At 41.7% G+C, this 16,530-nt stretch overlaps 1 protein-coding gene across 15 annotated transcripts in view; it reads right to left on the bottom strand.

The window, feature by feature from the left end:
• The window catches only part of LOC100404418 (leucine-rich repeat-containing protein 37A3), a 52,971-nt gene that overhangs the window by 34,895 nt on the left and 1,546 nt on the right, over positions 1-16,530 (bottom strand). For 6 of the 15 annotated variants that reach the window (XR_013535597.1, XM_078373094.1, XM_078373092.1 and 3 more), the window contains exons 1-6: positions 14,262-14,684; positions 12,914-13,986; positions 11,092-11,163; positions 5,855-5,926; positions 2,861-2,932; positions 1,879-1,959 (exon numbers count right to left, since the gene is read on the bottom strand). Coding sequence is in view for 13 of the 15 variants with exons in the window: in XM_078373094.1 (XP_078229220.1) it covers positions 1,879-1,959; positions 2,861-2,932; positions 5,855-5,926; positions 11,092-11,163; positions 12,914-13,986; positions 14,262-14,681 (1,790 nt within the window). In the remaining 2 variants the exon portion in view is untranslated. Of the gene's footprint in view, positions 1-1,878; positions 1,960-2,860; positions 2,933-5,854; positions 5,927-11,091; positions 11,164-12,913; positions 13,987-14,261; positions 14,685-14,992; positions 15,100-16,530 lie in introns of those variants that run through there. The other 9 variants (XM_078373102.1, XM_078373101.1, XR_013535598.1 and 6 more) reach the window with 7 other exon arrangements.

The following is a 16,530-nucleotide window of genomic DNA, read 5'->3' as shown; positions in this document are numbered from 1 at the left end:
GTGTCTTTAAGATGGATTTTGTACCCCCAGCACTCAGTACAGTACCTGGCACAAATGGACATGGCACTGAGTGAATGTTTTTGAGTGAATTCATTCATTTTTATCAGCTGTGATTCCAGTGTTTTCTCAGTGTTGCCTACATAACTGTAGTGAAGCTGGCCAGATTATTATTATTTTTTTGAGACTGAGTCGAACTCTGTTGCCCAGGCTGGAGTTTGATGGCATGATCTCGGCTCAATGCAACCTCTGCCTCCTGGGTTCAAGTGATTCTCCTGCCTCAGCCTCCTGAGTAGCTGGGATTATAGGCACCTACCACCACATCCAGCTAATTTTTGTACTTTTAGTAGAGATGGGGTTCCACCCACCTCAGCCTACCAAAGTGCTGGGATTACAGGCGTGAGCCATGCTCCCGGCCACCAGATTCTTATGAGGGACTCCCAGTATCATAAAGTGCTTAGTAACGGTGGTGAGTTTAAGACATTTTATTAATGCTACCTACACCTCTTGGTGGAGGGACCTAATGAGCCTGTTCTCTGATGTGAGAGCAAAAGAAAAACAGACCCTCAGTGTCCTTTTCCTAAGTTAGGCATCAGCAAATTAATGAGGACAGAGAGGACCATCTGCAGAAACTGTTGCTCTAGTCCAGACACTTCCTGAATGCCTCCCTCTACCTCAAAATGAACTGTGTGAAACTAGACTTCTGAAACTCAAGAGAGGTGGAAAGTCCTTTCTAAAGTCAGATGTAAAGGAGAATCTTCACCTTGAGTCTAAAGCCCCCTTCAGGCCATTGAACATACCCACTCTGATTTGCCGGTTATGTTATACAGAGAAATCACAGAATTTTTGAGCTGCAAGGGAATAAAATTTGTATTTATGGTCAAAGAGTAGTCAGGAAAGTATATGGAATTAAGCTATGGTGATGTATTTTCGTTACAAATTATTTTTTGCACCATAACTTAACATAAACACCATCTTGGCCAGGTGTGGTGGCTCACACCTGTAATCCCAACACTTTGGGAGGCTGAAGTGGGCGGATCACCTGAGGTCACAGGAGTTCAAGACTAGCCCGGCAGAGGTTGGACGACAGTGGCACAATCTCGGCTCACTGCAACTTCCGACTCCTGGGTTCAAGCCATTCTCATGCCTCAGTCTCCCGAGTACCTGGGATCACAGGCACGTGCCACTATGCCCTGCTAATTTTTGTGTTTTTAGTAGAGACAAGTTTTGCCATGTTGGCCAGGCTGGTCTTGAACACCTGTGACCTCAGGTGATCCAGCCACCTCAGCCTCCCAAAGTGCTGGGATTACGGGTGTGAGCCACCATACGTGGCCCTACACTTTGGATTTAACTTTGATTCCTGCACCTATGCACAGTTTCTAACTGCTGAAATGTCTGCAACATTTAGCTACAAGGAAGGAAGCTTAACACAAAGTCTTCCAGGGAGCAAAAAACTGCACCACCATGCCCAGCTGAGTTTTTTTGTGTTTTTAGTAGGGATGGGGTTTCACTGTGTTGGCCAGGCTGGTCTTGAACTCCTGACCTCAGGTGATCTGCCTGCCTCTGCCTCCCAAAATGCAGGGATTATAGGCCTGAGCCACCACACCTGTCAACAAGGCTAATTTGAGGGTCATTTGTTTGATGCCTTTTCTTGCCCATGCCAAAGGTCAGAACTAGGAAAAGCAGAGCAAGTCATATATAAGCTATGTAAGTAAGTCTCTTGGCCTTTGTGCCTTAGTTTCCCCATTTGAGAAAAACGAATGGATCTTAAGACATACTTTTCAGAGTTCGTAATGGGCTTATACCCAGCTAACCAATAATTGTATGAGGTTTTCACATGTAAATAGATGTTTACACATATTCATTTTCTATTTCACTTACAAATTGTGTAAAAACTGCATTCCATGCCAGGCCTGAAATGTTCCAAAGCTCAGTTCTGTGAGTAAATTGCAACCAAGATTTCTACAAAAAAAGACACAAGCCAAAGGAAAAAAAAATTATTTCAGAACATTTATCATTTGCCATGATTCTAATTTACATAGGATGGAACACAACCTGAATCCTTTCTTGGTGCACTGTGGATGATACTAGCTTATGATTTATACTTTAACATTGCACATGTGGTGCATTAGATACAAAACAGTGACTGCTCAGTAAATACTTGTGTTAAGTGATCTTTATTTCTCTAGAACAGGATTTCACAAGTTCAGTGCCATCGACATTTTGGTCTATATAACTCTTTGCCACCAGGCTCATGGCTCAAGCCTTAATCCCAGCACTTTGGGAGGCCAAGGCGGGCGGATCATGAGGTCAGGAGTTTGAGACCAGCTTGACCAACATGGTAAAACCCCATCTCTACTAAACATGCAAAAAATTAGCTGGGCATGGTGGTGAGTACCTGTAATCCCACCTACTTGGTAGGCTGAGGATCGCCTGAACCTGGGAGGTAGAGGCTGTCGTGAGCTGAGAGTGTGCCACTGCACTCCAGCCTGGCGACAAAGCGAGACTCTGTCTCAAAAACAAAACAAAATTCTTTGCTGTGGGGGTTTGTCTTGTACCCTGGAGGATGTTTAGTAGCATCTCTGGCCTCTGCCCACCAGATGCCAGGAGTACACCCACAGTTTTGTCAACCAAAACTGTCTCCAGACATTGCCAAATGTCACCTGAGTACAAAAATCACACCAGTTGAGAACCACTGCTCTCTGATGATTCACTATGATCTGTGTAATAATGTTCACACTAATCTTTGCTAGAGACAAAAGGATTTGCTATGTAATTTTAGTTAACTTTCTACTGGCAAAATTTTAATCATATTTCAAAATGAATAGCAAAGAGGTGAAATCAAGTTTTATTTGTAACTTACATAGACTGTAAAAATGGTAGTGATTCAAATGTATGTCTTTCAATAGACTGTATTTTATTGCAGGATAAATCTCTAGGAAAAGTAAAAGAAAAATATTGCCTTGATTAGTTATTAGATGTCAAATTAGTATGGATAAATAGCAAGAGTTTAGAATAGTATTGAATACAGTTTTCATCTATGCTCTAAACGTCTGGATGTGTATTTAAACTGTCCAGAACTCCTAACCCTGCCTGTACCTCTCCTAGAGTCTCACCTTCATGGTTTTAATAAATAAAATATACAACTATAGATCTTGATAGACTTGGGGATTAATTATTCCTAGAGCAGTAGACTTGATTAGATGCCCTTTTGTAGTCTCATCAAATCCCAGATTATGAGCTCAAAGTTTTTTCTCTACATATAGTTTCCAATATTAAAAGGAATAGTCTCACATTTATATACCTTCCTAGTTTAGGTCTGTTTTCCTAAGCCAGTTCAATATCAGAAAAAATAAAAGACATCCTTTCACATCATTTGGAAGGAAGTTAACCCTTTAACACATAACTTTGAACTAATTCAAATCATATTAACAGAATTTCTATCATATTAATAGAAATTCATTTTTTGGCTTCATATTGCTTTAATATTTCATGAAAGCAATTTCTTCAGTTATATAGTGATGGGGCAACAAAAATAACCTGGAACTGGATTTTCATTTTTTGAATAAAAACCAATATAGTCAAAACCCATTCTTGACTACAGTTGGCTCTCATTTTTATTGATTCCACTTGTTAGCTTGTCCCGCCCTCTTTACCTGGATGGTGTAATGTTGTCTGGCTGGTGTCTCCATCTCTGGTCTCTCCCTTCCTAAACTACCCTACACACAGGCATCATATAAACTCTCCAGAAGTGGCTTGCAAAGACCAGCACCTCCTGGGAAATTACTGAAGATGCAAATTCTTGGTCCCATCCTAGATGAACTGAATCAATAATTATGAGGGTGGAGTCCAGAAGTGAGTTCTAATGTGCCCTCCCAGTGATTGTGAGGCAGATCTATCTTACAGCACTCCTGTGATAACACGGTTCCCCATGATGGCTCCTGAGCTTGGTTGGCATTGAAAGCCCTAGAAGATCTGGCTCCAATTTCCCACTCTCCCTCCTTGTACTCTACAGGTACTCATGGCATTCCCCAAACACTTTCCTGTGTTTGGGCCTTCTCCCATTTCCCTTTTGCAAGCTTAGAATATTTTCCCCAAGATGTCTGGCCAATGTTACACAATGGCCCTTCAAAGTCCTATTCAAATGGCATTGTTCTAGTGACACCTTACTGGGGCCAAATTGAAGCCATTTTCCCCCTCTTCTATGCTCCAGAAACAATTTATCCCTCCTAGTGCCCACATTTATTTCTTCTTTTTCAATGTAGTTATTTTTCATCCTGTTTCTTCTGAGCATAAACTCCTTGAAAGCATGAACTAGGTCTTGCTTATCTGCATTGCCCACCATGTTTAAAACTGACACATGGAAATAAAGCAAACTCAAATATTTGCTAAATAAATGGATAGCTGGGGGAGTGAGTAGTGCATAGAAGGAAAATGACTATTTTAAAGGAAATGTTGTTTTATTACTTCGTGGCCTCTGTAGCACTTTGGCATCCACTTGAGGGTCTTTATACCCACTTTCCTTAAGACTTCTGCATTTGAAAGAATCCGTTTGCAAAAGAGCATCACTAATGAGCTTAATAAGGATTAATGACATACACACCTCTGGACCACGGACAGAGGATGAGAATCATGCTTTCATAGCAATGAACATAGTATCTTCTTACCTCTAAACAGACAGAAATACTATACAGGTATCCATTCCTTGGTAACAGGGTTGAGGAGATAGTTATTTTGTAATTATTGAAGACTTAGGGGCATTTCTGATGTGGTTACTTAGTGTAAACATTTGTAGCTATACCACTTAACCATCATTTAAAAATCTATTTTAATATAACAATTCCTAAAATAAAATCCTTTATACCAGTCTATTCGATTGGTAGCTTAATATTCTTGATAATATTATTTATATAATTCAGCTGATTTTTTTAGTATTTAAATGTTAATTTAATTCAGATTAAATTACCAAAAAATTCTGCATTGATGATGTTCAAATGAATGTAGGTGGTCTATATTTTCTTCTCTTTCAGGCAACAATGTGAAGTTCACTTTAATTCCTTTCATTCTACTAAACCAACTTTCTCAAATCCTTTTTTGGAAAGGTCAGGTAGTAAATATTTTAGGCTTTGTGGGCCACATATGATCTCTGTTGCATATTTCTCTGTTTCTTTTCTGTTTCTTTCATAGTCCTTTAAAAATGCAAAAACCGGCCGGGTTCAGTGGCTTACGCCTGTAATCCCAGCACTCTGGGAGGCTGAGGTGGGCGATCATCATGAGGTCAGGAGATCAAGACCATCTGGGCCAACATGGTGAAACCTGGACTCTACTAAAAATGCAAAAAAATTAGCTGGGCATGGCAGTGCATACCTGTAGTCCCAGCTACTCAGGAGGCTGAGGCAGGAGAATTGCTTGAACCCAAGAGGCAGAGATTGCAGTGAGCCAACATCGAGCCACTGCACTACAGCCTGGGTGACAGTGCAGGACTCCGTTTCAAAAAAAAAAAAATGCAAAAACCATTAACTTAATGGACTATTTAAAAATAGACCCTAGATTAGATTTGATCTCTTGGTTGTAGATTGAATATAAGAAGATGGTATGTGAACAGTTATAAAACAAGGTTCATATGAATGTCAATCACTGCTCAGATTTACCATTTGAATTTTTTTCTGTCTGTAACTTGTCTATATAATTTAAAAATTGAAAATGCATAGGAAGTAACTAATGCTAGAGATGGGCTAAGACCCTATATAAACTTACAGAATTAAAGAATTTTATTCCTAGAAGAAATCTTAGAGATTATCTCATTTTACTGATAATATGACTAAAATTCATAAATAGGATTAACTAACTAACTTACAAATACTGCAGGGATAGCAGGCCTTCAAATGAATCCTTACGTAATTCAGTCAAATAATTTTCACTGAGAATTCTGGAAAATGAAAAGGTTATTTCTAGATTAAAATGCAAACTACAACTATTTGCTACACAGGACTATCTCCTTTATGTGGAGGAAAGCTGGGTAATAGTAATTTCAAGATGGTATCTGCTCTACTTTCATAAAACCTTTTCTTACATTTTCATTTCTGTGTCCATCTCTCTGCACCACCACCACACACACACACACACACACACACACACACACACATGCATGCACACACACACAAGCACACCCTACCCACTCTTCCCACCAAATTGTATATTAAATCTGTCCTCTCTAAATCACAAAGTCCCTGTTAGAATCCAACCCTGGGTGACACCAAGATCAGCAGAACTTCCATTTTCTCCTCTCTTTCCCCAAACCTTATTATGAAAGCCCCACATGGAACTATGTCAGGGCTGCAAGTGAAGCCATTCAACATTTAAAAAATTTGAGAACTACAATATGCATAAAGTGCACAAAATATAAATGATGTTTATATTTAATTTAATTTCTGAGACAGGGTCTCACTCTGTTGCCCAGACTAGTCTCAAACTCCTGGCTCAAGCGATCCTCCTGTCTCAGCCTTCAAAAGTGTTGCGATTGCAGATGTCAGCCACCTTACCTGGCCAAATATTCAGTTTAATAATTATAAAGCAGATACCCATGTAACATCGTTAGAAAAGATCACCGCTAGCATCCCAGAAGCCCCCAGTGTGCCCCTTTCCAATCATAAACCTCTCTCTAATTCTTTTAGGTAACCACTATCCTGACTTTTGTAATAATTTTCTTGCTTTTAAAATGTAGTTCTGGCCTAGCATGGTGGCTCACACCTATCATTCCAGCACTTTGGGAAGTCAAGGTGGGTGAATCACCTGAGTTCAGGAGTTCGAGACCAGCCTGGCCAACATTGTGAAACCCTGTCTCTACTAAAAATACAAAAATTAGCTGGGTATGGTGGCGGGCACCTGTAATTCCAGCCACCCAGGAGCCTGAGGCAGGAGAATTGCTTCAACCTGGGAGGTGGAGGTTGGAGTGAGCTGAGATCACACCATAGCACTCCAGCCTGGGTGACAAGAATGAAATTCTATCTCAAAAAAATAAATAAGAAATAAAACATAGTTCTGGCTGGGCATGGGGGTTCACACTTGTAATTCCAGCACTTTGGGAGGCCAAGAAGGGAGGACTGCTTGAGCTCAGAAGTTCGAGACAAGTCTGAGTAATACAGCAGGACCTCCTCTCTAGAAAAATTAAAAAAATTAGTTGGGCATGTTGGCATCACCTGTAGTCCCAGCTACTAGAGAGGTTCAGATGGGAGGATCACTTGAGCATGGGAGGTCCAGGCTGCAGTGAGCCGTGTTTGCACCACTGCAGACCCTGTCTCAAAAATAAATAAAATAAAATGAAAAGAAATGTAGTTTTACCTATTATGTGTCAGTCATAAACAACATAGTTTAGTCTCTTGGACATTATATAAATGAAATCATATTATACATATTACTTTCTGTATCACTTCTTTCACTCAATAATCTGTTTGTACTTTTAAGATGTATGTCGCTGAGGCTGGTTCAAGACCTGTGTTGTGCTTTCAATAAGGTGGTCACTAGCTACATTTGGCTAGTGATAGTGGCTAATGCGACTGAGGAACTGAATCTTTGATTTCAATCATTTTAATTATTTTTAAATTTCAAAGCTGACACTCAATGCAGTCGTTAGAAAATGTATGTTTGCAACAATTTGGGTAAACGATGCTACTTTTTCAACTGCAAATTTTATGAAATCTAAATATAGATTAAGGTTTTTTTTGTTTTTTGTTTTTTTTTTTAAGATGGGGTTTCACCATATTGGTCAGGCTGGTCTCGAACTCCTGACCTCAGGTGATCCGCCCACCTCAGCCTCCCAAAGTGCTGGGATTACAGGCCTGAGTGTTTTTGTTTTTGAGATGGAGTTTCGTTCGTCAGCCAGGCTGGAGTCCAATGATGCAATCTTGGCTCACTGCAACCTCTATTTCCTGGGTTCAAGCAATTCTTATACCTCCTGAGTAGCTGGGATTACAGGTGTCTGCCATCACATCCAGTTAATATTTTGTATTTTTAGAGGAGATGAGGTTTTGCCATATTGGCCAGGCTGGCCTCAAACTCCTGACCACAGGTGATCCACCTGCCTCAGCCTCCCAAAGTGCTGGGATTATAGGCATGAGCTACCTAACATCCAGCCAGATTAAGTATTGTTATTATTAACTTTCTCCCTAGATTTCTCAGCAGAACAGATTAAGTTTTTTTGATAAAAATTTAGAAACCAAATTTGGACTTTAGTTAAAAAAAGTTACTACGGAAAAAAGAATGTAAACTCCACAATTAATTTTTATACTAATTACATGTAGAAATGATACCACTTTGGATATTTTGAAGACTTAGTATGAAAACAGACTATCTTATTAATAGCATAATAACATGTTGAAATGATAATATTTTAGACACATGGGTGAAATAAAATATATTAACATGTTTCACCTGTTTCCTTTTTAGTTTTATTTTTTAAGTGACTACCAGAAAAGTTAAAATTATGTATGTGGCTTGCATTAGGTTTCTAATGAATAATGCGGCTGTAGAGTAGTCCATTGAATGATTATACTGCAATGTACTGATTCATCTACTATGGATGGATGCTGAGATTTTTCTAATTTTTCCTTATTACAAACAATGCTGCTTTGAACATTCTTATACTTGTATCCTGATAACATTTTTGTCTGAGTTTCTCTAGAATGTAATAATAAGGTACAAAATTGCTTTTCTAAAAAGTTGTGCTATTTCAAGTGGCAGATTGAGAAAATGCCAGGTCTATACCCATCCAACCACTACCAAATCCCTAAAAATTATAGAATAGAAGTAATTTTAAAATCCACAATGTTAGCTCAAAATGTGGAAGCAGTTCTACAGATGCTCCTTTATCAGAAATACTTGGTTATTGGTTGGGACAGGGCAGTAGGAGAAGCCAGAGGCATATCAACCCCATATCCTTCTTCCTTGGGCCAGGCAGCAGAGTGTCTTCCTCCAGGCAGGAACAATTGTCTGAAAGTGGACAGCATCCTGGAACCCTGGAGGAAGGGTGTAGACTTCTTTACTAGCCATCTCCCACACCTTCCTTATTCTCAGAAGACTCCATCTGGAACACAATCCCCAGAGAGTCACACCTCTCCTCTAGAGCTAGAAAACAGAATTGTTTGGTTCTAGCATTTTTTTTTTTCCTATCAATAAGATATCAGACAAGGGTGGGGGAAACTATTTTAAAGTGACCATAATTCCTCTTCTTAGATTATTATGATTGTCTTTTTTTGTTGTTTCGTTTTGTTTTTGAGACAGAGTCTTACTCTGTTGACCAGGAGGGAGCGCAGTGGCACGATCTTGGCTCACTACAACCTCCACCTCCCAGGTTCAAGTGATTCTCCTGCCTCAGCTTCCCAAGTATCTGGGATTACAGGCACCCACCACCATGCCTGGCTAATTCTTGTATCTTTAGTAGTACGAGGTTTCGCCATATCGGCCAGGCTGGTCACAAACTCCTGACCTCAGGTGATCCACCCACCTTGGCTACCCAAGGTGCTGGGATTACAGTTGTGAGCCACTGCACCCGGCATGTGTTTTATTTTTCATTTAGAACTCACGTGTGACTTGTCTATATAATATAATTACATTAGTTCAATGTAAGTTGAACTAATGATGTGACACACAAACTCTTTTGAAAAATGCCAGTTACTTCTAATGTAAGCATTTTTTCCAAAATCATTTATGTGTCTAAACTAATTCCTTCTATAAATCAGTAAGAAAATAATAAAACAATTCAACAGGAAAATGAACAAAGACAGAAAGCTCAGAGAAGAAACACGAATGTTCAATAAACATATAAAGGTATTTAATTAAATTCATGAGTAATCAGAACAATTCAAATTTAGATGGAATCCCTTTTATTCACCTATAACATCAACAAAAGTTGGAGAATACCCAGTGGTGAAAAAGTGTGGGGAAATGAATGCTGTCATATTCTACTGACAACAGAGTAAGTTGGCACAACATTTTTTAGGGCAATTACAATTTTATGTCTACATAGTAATAAATACCCCCTACCCCAACAATTCCATTTCTAGATATTTATCCTACAGGAATAATTTCCCACGTTCACAAAGAAGCATGTGCAGGGATTTCATTGCAGCAATGCACGTAACAAGAAAACTAAATGTTAATCTAAACATTTATCAATGGGAGAATTATTAAATAAACTATGATGCATCCATACTATGGATTATGCAGGAGTTTAAATGAATAGGGTAACTAAGTACTGGTTGTGGATTCTAAGTACTGGGAAGGGAAGAAATCTAAGGCATATCATGAAGTGAAAGAATCAAGTTACAAGATGTTACCACTTATGTAAAGAAAAAGGATTTTAAAAACCACACAACAAATCTATTTTGCTTTATGTTAATATGTATGTAGGCAAAGGGGAAAAGTCTTGAGGAATATATACCAAATGCAGGGTAGCATTACCTCAGGTAACAAGGGAGTAGGGCACAAGGAGGGTTTTTGTTCTATCTGTTATTTCATTTTTATACATTAAAAATAAAATCATGGGCTGGAGGTGGTGGTTCATGCCTGTAATACCAGCACTTTGGGAAGCCAAGTTGGGAGGATCACTTGAGCCCAGGAGTTTGAGACCAGCCTAAGCAGCATAGGGAGACCCTGCCCCTACAAAAAATACAAAATTACGTGGGCGTGCTGTGATGCACCTGTGGTCCCAGAGACTTTGGAGGCTGAGGTGGGGGATCTTTTGAGCCTGGGAGATGGAGGCTGCAGTAAGCCATGATTGTGTCACTGCATTCCAGCCTGGGGAACAAAGTAAGACCCTGTCTCTGGCGGGGAGGCGGGTCGAGGGGGAGAGGAAAAAAAGGGAATATAATCATGTATTATTTGTATGAAAAAAATAAGTTTAAATTACCTCTTACTTTAAAGAAAGCTCACCAAATTTAATTCTAAAATAACCATAGGATTGCAATCAACAGAGGTTGATTTGGGGTATGGAGGGGAAATACCTTTTCTCAGAAGTACAGACCTCAAAATTCTGGACCAAGAAGGATCTTACAATGCAGTTAGTTTTTTTGTCATATTTGGAGAGAATATACTCACAGTTTCTCGGTCCAATGGTATGCCTTCCATACCTTTCCATCAATATAAGAAATATAGTTTCCTTGTAAATTCCTGTAAAGAAACACAGTTTATATCCTTGAATAGGTAGGAAAAGAATGAACAGGATAAGTAAAAGAATCATGGCAGCCTTGTCAGGGATATTCAGTTACAGAAAATAACACCTGCCTTTTAATTTCCAGAGCTATCAGCTTTCCAGTTTGTACAATTAATCAAAAAATAATGCGGGGCCACTGGCACAAAGGATGAGGCGTCTCCTGAAGTTTAACTCCCTATCCCTCCAATGTCTTAGACATATGATGCCAGTTAATTACTTTGAATGTAAGTATTTTATCCAAAAGCACTTACGTGTTTAAACAACTCCTTCTAAAACATCAATACAAAAATGGTAAATAATTCAAAAGAAAATGGGCAAGGCTTATCATTATCAACAAATAAGAAGAAAGAAACCCTATGCCAGGTAACACCAAAGCTTTGGCCCAGTGCCGTCTGCTGAAACATCCTAGGATTTTTCTTTCCACTTCTATTGCAACCGATCTGATTTAGCCCCTTCACACTTTACTCCTAGGTTTTGCTAGACCTTTCTATTTGTCTCCCTGAATTAAGCTTTCTCCTCTAGGGCACTCTACATATGGATTCTAAAACAATCCTTTGCATGTCTACACTTGAACATAAAGCAAAAAACCAAATAAAATAAAATGATCTTCCTGTTTTCATCATTTCACCTCTCTTGCTTGGAAACTTTCAGTGGCTTTCCATATCTCCCTGTGTAACTTTCAAACTCCTATAGCTGATAATCAAGGTTTTACACAATCATATCTTCATTGTTCCCTCATGTGATTCTGTGCAGCGAGATTGGTCTACTAAATTCCAACCATACCTGTAGCCATGCCTTTGCCTGGACTATACTCCCATTTTTTTCTGTTGAACAAATTACAGCTACTCTTTAAGACCCAAGTAAAATTTTAGCTTATCTACATAGCTTTCCCTGACCTCCACACCTCAGGGATCACAGATTCTGGTAAATTCTAGCACTGATGTTCTGCATTATCTTTTAGTACTTAATTATATATACCTCCCTTTTTGTGCCTATTCTCTCTTCCTTCCTATCATTTTCATGTTCCGGAGACGGTAGCATACTTGGCCCTGGGTTGGACACAAAATGAGTGCTACATATAGAAAGCCAGGGACAAAGGTGAGTTCCGGACAAAACTAGAGGACTGAGTAATCATGTTAACAACCAACTCTCCTACATATGCTGGGCACCGATGCAAGCATTTCATGTATTCACTCAACTAAATTTTGCAACAATCCTGTGAAATGGTAACTAGCATAATCCCCAGTTTAAAGATGAGGAAACAGTCACAGAGCAGAATAACTTGCTCTGGGTCACCACGCTACTAAATGACAGACCTGGGTTCAAACCCAGGCAGCCTGGCTCCAGAATCAACTCTTAATCACTTAGAGCATCATCACTGAGATGGGGAGAGGGACAGGCTGTTGTAAAGAGGCTGAAGTGAAAATGGGAGGAGAGCAGCAGTTAAACAATGACGTGATGAGGCTAAAGAAAAATGGATAAGAAAACGAGTAAGGGTAAAAGACTAGAGTAAAAGTAAAAGACTAGAGAAGGGGCCTAACAGTAAAGGAGAATGAGGAGAAGGAAGAGTGGACAAGCAAAGGTGAAAGCAGAAAGTCAGCTGTCAGTATGGCTTGGGGAGATAAAGAAGGCCTGGGAAGGCCTCCAGGAAAAGCCTGCCATGTCAGGCAGGACACAGAGGACAATGGAGGGAAAGGTGATTCTTACAAGATAGTGAAGGTGCCATTGTAGGTGTTCGGCTCTGGCACAGGCACATGGCGGAGCCTCTGCTTCGGGCTGAGAGCAATACACGACAGCGTCTCATCTCTGCAGGTACAGAGGTCACATATGTTGGTGCTTGTGGAGGCCTGTTCTTTCCGTACAGTTAAAGCCCTATTTTGGGCGTAAGTTTCAGGCTGCACCAGTGAATCCTGAGTAGGTTCTAGTTCAGTAGGTGGATGTGTGACTTCAGTCAGGTTTTGATGCTGCGTCTGACCCTTGTCAGAAGGTGGAAGTGTCACCTCAGGCTGTTTTGGAGGAGGAGCTGTAGTCGTCAGGGCTGTGGAAGGTTCAACCTCTGTAGTGGATTCAGGAGTGAAAGTAAGCCCCAGATCCAAAGGTTGAACTGTGGTTTGAGTCAGGTTTGAATGCTGAGTCTGAACATGGTCTGGATGTGGAAGTGTCACCTTAGGGTGCTTTGAATGAACTATAGTCTTCAGGGGTGTAGAATGTTCAACCTCTGTACTGGGTTCTGGAGTTAGGGTAAGTCCCAGATCCAATGGTTGAACTGTAACGCTGGATGACATTGAATGCTGAGCTTGATCCTGACCTGGTGTTGGAAATGTCACCTCATAATGAGCTGGAGGTTGAGCTGCAACCTCCTTAGATGGCTCTGGGAGCTGAGCTGGGACCATCTGCTGGCTTGAAGGTTCTACCTCCTTAGGGGGCTCTAGAGCCTGAACTGTGGCTTCCTGCTGGGCTGGAGAAGATTCAAGCTCTCCAGAAGACTCAGAAGGCTGAGCTGGCTGCTTCTGCTCACTGGGGGAAAGTTCAGTCTCCATAGGAGGACCTGGAGGCTCAGTTGGGGTCTCCTCTTGGATTGCAGAAGGTTCCATCTCTTCTGGAGGCTGAGCTAGGGTGTCCTCCTGGGTCTGAGAAGGTTCAAGCTCCCCAGAAGATTCAGAAGGCTGAGTTGGCTGCTCCTGCTCACTGGGGGAAAGTTCAGGCTCCATAGGAGGACCTGGAGGCTCATCCAAGTTCACCTGGAGTTCTGGAGGCAGGCTGCCGGGATACAGAATATCCTGCAAAACAAATTTTGATGTTGTTTTGATATAAAATGATGTGGAATTCCCACAACCTTAGCAAGTCTCCAGTGCTGAGCTAAATCTTTCCTCAGGTTCTTGGGAGAAACTATAGACTCCGTTGCTTTTGAAATCTTACTATCTAGAGGTGGAACAAGTATTTCATCTGCCTGATGATCTGCAGCCTGATCTAGATCTGCAGTTTGAACCCTGCTTTTGAGGTGAGGAGGCTGAACTAGGGTCTGTTTCTGATCCCAGTCCGGCATTGGACCCACCTTTGGGAGCCTTTCTTGCCGAGTCAGCCTGTCATTCAGATCCGGGTGTGCAGACGAGAAGTGCTCGGGCCCGGGGGGCAGCTCTCCAGCTGACTCTGGGTCCAGAAATTCAACCAAATTATCAGTCAATTCCTTGGGCGGGGCTGACCTCTGGGAGGAAGCAGAGGACCCCAGGTAATCAAAGCCCCCCGGGTCTGCCGGGGAACTAAGCCCATGGAGAGATTCCCATGGGAGATTGGAGGAGCGGGAAGACCAGGGCTCAGTGGGCCCCAGGGGGTTAGAGGTCAGCTGGAGCGGGTCCTTGACCCACTCCAGAGGCTGAGCCTCCTGGACTATTAGCCACGTGAGGAAGGGCCATAGGGCCCAGAGACTTAGCCCAGACATGAGAAGCGCTGGTTCTGTGCATTGAGCAGGAACCATTCTGGCAGACCCTAGAGGCTGGTGTCCCTGACAAGCACGTGCCCCGCCCCATCCTTTATGACACCTTTATTTACACTACCTTTATTAGCATTGGGTCCAGTTCTGCTCCATGTTACCAGGGTGATCTTATGTCACAATCCCGCCCAAGCCCCCCTTCCCACCCAGCCCCTGGAACACCCCTCCATGCCCTGTCCTTAGCAAGGAAGGATTTGGGCCGCAGACCCGGGTGGGTCCCAGGACTCCAGCAGCCTGGTGGGGTGGGGTGGAGTGGGGTGGGGGTACCGCAGAGCTTCCCAGGGAAGTCACAGGACCTTCTCTCAGGATATTCAGAAGCGCTAGCCCAGTTCTGGCAGCCTGAACTCTTCCTCCTCCAAGGTGAAATCTGAGAATACTCCTCCTTCCAGGGAGAGCAAATGATCTGCAAAATGTGTGCCAGTTAGGGTGGCAGGCAGAAGGCACATTACAGTCATTTATTCCAAAATGTTGCCATTTTCGCTAAACTTTCTATATTTTTTGTTGCATGTTTGATAATTGATTCATGACCCTATTGGGTAGGGGCTGCCAGGGAATAAGCAAGGACTTCAAATTTTCTGTAGGAGGGCTGTTGGGGGTGGGGAATTCAGTCTGGGAGAGAAGGCTTCAATCCGAGTGAAGAGCCCTTTGCACTAGCCTGGGCGGAGGCTGAACTGTCATCCTGCCTTGACTTAACACATTACCCTAGAAGTTACAGTGCCACCCTTCAGAGGTCTACCCTGTGTGCACACATGGAGAAGAGGCTTAGGTTGTTAAGTCAGCAGGTTAAATAAGTTCCTGAAATGTGACTATAAGCTAGAACCCAGCTGACTTCCCCTACAGCCATTCTTACCTATCTTATTACTGACTGACTGGCATAATTATCAGTGTATAAACTCCAAGAAGGTGCTTCATCTTATTCCAGTGCCTAGCATAGGCATATGGTGCGTAGTGATGGTTTTAAAAATTGAAGTGGGGCCAGGCACCGTGGCTAATATCTGTAATCCCAGAACTTTGGGAGGCCGAGGTGGGCGGATCACTGAGGTCAGAAGTTCGAGACCAGCCTGACCAACATAGTGAAACTCCATCTCTACTAAAAATACAAAATTAGCCAGGCACGGTGGCACATGCCTGCAATCCCACCTACTCAGGAGACTAAGGCAGAAGAATCACTTGAACCCAGGAGGCGCAGGTTGCAGTGGGGTGAGATCATTCCATTGCACTCTAGCCTGGGTGAGACAGTGAGACTCGTCTCAAAAAAATAACAAATAAATAAATAAAATAAAATGGAAGGGATTCCAAGATTTGCCTCATTTAGGGATGGATCTATTGTTATAATCAGAGTTCTGAAATCAGTGCTGACTTCCTCTCACATTTCCCAGGAAGCTATATTTCTTAGAGCTTGACATTTCCTTGGTGGGTTTTATTTAAATTAAAATAATTATTTTGGCTGGGCATGGTGGCTCACACCTGTAATCTCAGCACTTCGGGAGGCCGAGGTGGGTAGATCACCTGAGGTCAGGAGTTTGAGAACAGCTTGGCCAAGATAGTGAAACCCCGTGTCTACTAAAAATACAAAAATTAGCTGGGCATGGTGGCAGGTGCCTGTAATCTAGCTACTCAGGAGGCTGGTACATGAATCGCTTGAACCCAGAAGTCGGAGGTTGCAGTGAGCTGACATCAAGCCACTGCACTCCAGCCTGGGTGACAGAATGAAGGTTTGTCTCAAAAAAATATATATTATTTTACAGGAAAATACTTCAAAACACTTTGCAACTTTGGGGTGAAAATTAAATAAAACACTCTAGCCCCAAATTTAGTTCCCACTGAAAGGAAA

Source organism: Callithrix jacchus, chromosome 5, assembly GCF_049354715.1.
Source record: "Callithrix jacchus isolate 240 chromosome 5, calJac240_pri, whole genome shotgun sequence".
NCBI classification, from domain to species: domain Eukaryota; kingdom Metazoa; phylum Chordata; class Mammalia; order Primates; family Cebidae; genus Callithrix; species Callithrix jacchus.
This window is presented reverse-complemented; position numbering and strand designations above follow the sequence as displayed.